The sequence below is a fragment of the Pygoscelis adeliae genome, unplaced genomic scaffold (assembly GCF_000699105.1).
Source record: "Pygoscelis adeliae isolate BGI_AS28 unplaced genomic scaffold, ASM69910v1 Scaffold378, whole genome shotgun sequence".
Classification (NCBI taxonomy): Eukaryota; Metazoa; Chordata; class Aves; order Sphenisciformes; family Spheniscidae; genus Pygoscelis; species Pygoscelis adeliae.
Window position 1 is genome coordinate 23,667 of NW_008825312.1, and position 4,999 is coordinate 28,665.

Below are 4,999 nucleotides of genomic sequence, written 5' to 3' on the forward strand. Positions count from 1 at the left end.
CAGCTTCAGGCATCCGGACATTCCTCAGGAGGTGCTTTTCGGCCCTTACTAGTCTGACATCCCTGGAGTTGCTTCTCTCCAAAGTGCAGGAACAGCTTCTGAAGAGCCGTTCCAGAGTCGTGACAGTCAAGCACGCCAACTGTTTTATGTATTTAAGGCCATCTACACTTAGCCTTCATCAGGCTTGTTTCGATGCTATGCTTCTCTACTCCTTAGCTGCGAAGTCACGATATGCTGCTTTCTACCTTCCACCCCTGTGTGCCAAGGTATTCTGTGGCTTAGACAGCAGACCGTGTTCCGAGACAACCACTGTAAACAACGCACAGAGAGGTAGGTGCTACAACACGCCATCAGTCACCTGGCGACTACATAGTAGCGCAGGGTAAGTATTTGCAGCATGACAGCCCAGCCTAGATTCGGCACCTACGAAGAGGGAATGTCTGAGATGAGACCGCTTAGAAAAATCTATTTCTTACCTAAGCCTCGAAGGAGCAAGAGGGTAGTGGGACAGTCCAATGCTATTGGCAAAATGAACTCTCCGCTTAGTTTTGGGATCTTTGGGGTTTGTTTTGTATTAGTGTATGCACCAACTGCTTAGGAGCTGGTTCTGAGTGTGGGATAACGTTTCCAAAATATGTTATTTTAAACCACGTGACAGTCATTTGCTTACCCTGGCCCTCACACCTCATTTCACCAGAAATCATATTCAGCTTGATGTTTCATAGGCATTAAGTGCTCCAAATACGGCAGTTAGAAAGAGCTAGAGGATTGCAGTGTACCAAATGTCTGCCCAGCACAGCCATTTGTTACACTTAAAACACATCTATGAGTTAAATAGGAAGGATCCCTGCTATACAGAATTTGAGCACTGATAATTGTTTATTCTTGCTAGCCCTTTCCCTAAATATCAAGAGGTTTATACATACAGTGCTCCCTTATCTTCTCCCCACCGCCTGCCCCAGCAGTCTTTAGATAAACCAAAGTGAGTTTAGGAACTTGCAGTCCCACTTCTGTTTAAAAAAAAATAAAAAAAAAAGTTGTGCAAGAAAGCAGGGAATGTTCAATGAATCCAGATCTACTTTGTAGTTATAAAATTTCCAATGGCAAAGTGGTAAGGGCAAATAACCCAATGATCATATGGCTTAAGTTTAATGCAAAGCACACTAGGAGGTCCACGTGCAGGGAGAGAAGAGTCCAAGAAAGATGGAATAAGAAGTGTCCCAAAGATCAGCGTTTATGCATAGAATTCTTCTTGTTTGTGTGGTTTTTGGTATCCTCCATTAGACTGTTTTGGTTCGTCCAGTGAATAGCTGCCTTCGTCTTTTTTCTTCATTCTGTACAGCATAAATGCAACTAGAAACACTGCAAACACCAAGCCTACTAGTCCTCCAGCAATAACACCTAGAAGGGGGAAAAAGACACAAATTACTCTAGACGCCACACCAGATAATGCTAGTATGACTGTAAGTTCCAGACTGTTCCTTACTGCACGGTCCTTGACTTCATGACTTCCAGAAATTAATTTGCCCTTTTGCCCCCTCCCAAACCAGTCATCCTGCCATTACCAAGAGCCTGCTCATCTACATGAGGTAAACCTAGAGAAAACAGATCTCTCACCGGGGCACGCTGCAAAGCACGCAAGGCTACGTTGTTCAACTCTAGCAATTTGATCCAGGCAGCATTAGAGCAGTTTTACTGTAATTTTTGAGAGGAGCGAAAGAATAGGTTTAAACATAAAATTCCAGATAACTAGCAGTGGCTGCTTTGCTACTAGCAGATTAACATTTGCCCCTGTTAGGGTTTTGACAACACAGAATCATGAATCACCACCCTCATTTTAGAGGTCTAATGTAAAAAGTTGGCTTTCATGCTCAGAGATGTACTTGCAGAACTGCAGCTTCTGCTGCCTGGAAGACTCCTACGAGAGTCTGCTTTTACGCACTAGAAATCCAGAATATCAGGTACCTCCAAGAACTTCTTTTCTCTCCATAATTCCCGAGGCTCCTGATGCTTTGGCATTCCTCCCAGAGTCAGCCAGTACTTCTGAGTTCTGGGTGGGGACCAAATCCTCATCTTTAGTCAAGATGAAGTCTCCCTGTTGGGACATACAAGGCAGGTTATTCATGTTTCTCATCATGTCTGTTACTGGAGACTTTCCACAGCTTTGTTTTTTCTCATCTAAAACCCTCCACCAATATAAGCTATTAAATCAATCATTGTTTTTGACAAATTACCACCCTTTCCTGCAAAACCAACTTACTACATAGTACTAAAGCCATCTTCTTGGAAAGGGTGTCAAAGCTATTAGTCCTCACCGGGTCTCCAGAGCCATCTTCAGAAATGTCCTCATGTGTAGGAACAATGTCCTTTGGAGTTGTTGTCGTGGGAGTGGCAGCGAAGTCTCCCTCATGATGGATGGTAGAGTAGGGCTCAGGCACGTCTTTAGTGTCTGACGCATCAGAGCTAGGGATTTTAGGTTCGAGCTCATGGACTGTGCCTGAGGCTTCTGAAGGAGTTACATGAACCACTGAAGGAAAGTGAGTAGTGGGGCTTCTCACTGTTGTAACCGCATCATTTGCTGGTTTCTCATCAGGCGAGCCCAGGATGGGTACTTCGTCCTTCACAGCTACAACTGGCTCCTCTGTCACTACATTACTAGTTGCAGAAGGAGATACTACTTCCTTTTCAGTTCGGCTCTCAAGCCCGGGAAATGGCTGTTTGCCGAAATCCATTGGTGTTGCCAGTAATGAGAAATTAGTCGGTTCTCCTGGGATTATCCAGGTGCGAGACTGGTCAGTCAGGGGACCTGCAAAATAAAAAAGAAAAATTATCCTTGGTCAGTTTAGAGACCTATTAATAGTATCTTCAGGACGCTGGTCTAAGGAGGATGCCTAACCTGCATAGCCAATTTTCCTAACAACAGCAGTGCAGTTTGTCATTTCTTATCCTTTGCAGAGGAATAAGGAAGGGACAGACCAATGCACTATTCAGCAATACTTTGTTAGTCATCTGCTTCTCCCCAAGGCACAAGTGCTAGTCTGTTTGCGGTGTTGTGGTTTAACCTCAGTTGGCAACTGAGCATCACACAGCCGCTCGCTCACTCCCCCCGACCCTGGTGGGACGGGGGAGAGAATCGGAAGGGTAAAAGAGAAAACTTGTGGGTTGAGATAAAGACAGTTTAATAGGTAAAACAAAAGCTGCGTGTGCAAGCAAAGCAAACCAAGGAATTTATTCACTCCTTCCCATGGGCAGGCAGGCGTTCAGCCATCTCCAGGAACGCAGGGCTCCATCATGCGTAACGGTGACTTGGGAAGACAAAATGCCATCGCTCCAAACATCCTCCCTTCCTTCTTCCCCCAGCTTTATGTGCTGAGCATGACGTCATATGGTGTGGAATATCCCTTTGGTCAGTTGGGGTCAGCTGTCCCGGCTCCAGCTTCTTGTGCACCTCCTTGCTGGCAGAGTATGGGAAGCTGAAAAATCCTTGACTTAGTATAAACACTGCTTAGCAACAACTAAAACATCAGTGCGTTATCACATTATTCTCATAGTAAATCCAAAACACAGCACTGTACCAGCTACTAGGAAGAAAATGAACTCTATCCCAGCTGAAACCAGAACAGCAGACAGGTCGACAAGGGGGACGTCTGCTTTCAGTACACTGGTTGCTCAGGACGGTTATCTGACTCTTTTCCCATAAATATCTTTTATATGATTCAGAGCAGTCACCCATATACTCAACACCTTTAGTCACTGGCACATTTGGCACTGATTTCAGGGTCTTATTATTCCTGCATAATTTAATTTAAAATACAAGCATGTGGCTGGAAGGAAGCAGAAGGATACCATGCTTTAGCTTTCAATAGCTTACTCTTTCCTCGGTAGCAACCCCTCAACTTCAGCACTGAACACCAAAGGTCTCTCTCATGCAGTTTAGTAATCATTCTGATAAGACTTTCTCCCCACCCTAAAACCCCTTTATTCCACTTTTAAAAAATTATGGCCCATGGGAACTTACACGTCTGATGACAGATAAAATTTGCAGTAGATGTAGGTTGGCAGGTTGGTGTTTACACACCCTCAAATGGTATCTCCTACCAGCTTGTAAGAGAGGACAAAGGCCCTTCTTACAGTCCCTCTTCCCCACGAGTAGAGAATCACTCCAGTTTCGTAACATTCTTCATGCAATATTTCATATTAGCAGTGACATGGAGTATACCTGCTTCTGCTCTCTTTCAAGTCTCCTACAACTCATTTTCTGCTAATTGTTAGGATCTGAAGCAATACAAGATGAATAGATTAGGCTCTTTCTCTGTTCCCAACTCTCATATTCTGGGGCGGGGGTGTGTGTGATTCCTCCCTCCTGCCCCTTTAGCTTGGATGCTCATCAAGATCTCAATTGCCACATTCTGGAAGGATCAAGCACTAACAGTGCAAGTGCTAATAACTCACCTGCACCTGAACCTGAGAACGCATCGTCATCATCACCAGATGAATCAAGATCTTCAGGAGGAAGGTTCAGATTTGTAGTTTGCTTTAAAGAGAAGGGGAAAAGGTGTGTTAGCGATGAGATTACTTAAAGTTATCATGTTGCTTGCGCAGGGTCCTCTAAGGGCTCCTGAAGGTTACACAAACTTTCTTTGTTCAGATTGCATCTTCTCATCTTTCTTCATTCCATCCTCCCTCCCCAAAAGAGTAGTTCAGGTTAGTCTATTCGGCATTGGAAAGGTCAGTCTTGCTGTCTCCCTTCTCTGCGCTGCTTCCAGGCTGCACTTGCTTTGGGAAAGAAGAAAGCAAGGAAACCATTGAGAGATGCATTCTATAAGTGTGGGCACTCAGATTAAGTCCTGAGATAGAAGCCAGCCTTCCACGTAGGTGTTGTGGTTTAACCTCAGTCAGCAACTGAGCACCACACAGCTGCTTGCTCCCTCCCCCCACCCCTGGTGGGATGGGGGAGAGAATCGGAAGAAAAAAAAATAATAATAATAATAATAATAAT

At 44.6% G+C, this 4,999-nt stretch overlaps 1 protein-coding gene across 1 annotated transcript in view; it reads right to left on the reverse strand.

The window, feature by feature from the left end:
* Positions 1-358: 358 nt before the first annotated feature.
* SDC1 (syndecan 1) overlaps positions 359-4,999 on the reverse strand; it is a 5,275-nt gene continuing 634 nt past the window's right edge. The window contains exons 2-5 of the mRNA XM_009330256.1: positions 4,453-4,575; positions 2,316-2,806; positions 1,966-2,095; positions 359-1,401 (exon numbers count right to left, since the gene is read on the reverse strand). Coding sequence (XP_009328531.1) covers positions 1,235-1,401; positions 1,966-2,095; positions 2,316-2,806; positions 4,453-4,575 — 911 coding nt within the window. The 3' untranslated portion in view covers positions 359-1,234. The remainder of the gene's footprint in view (positions 1,402-1,965; positions 2,096-2,315; positions 2,807-4,452; positions 4,576-4,999) is intronic.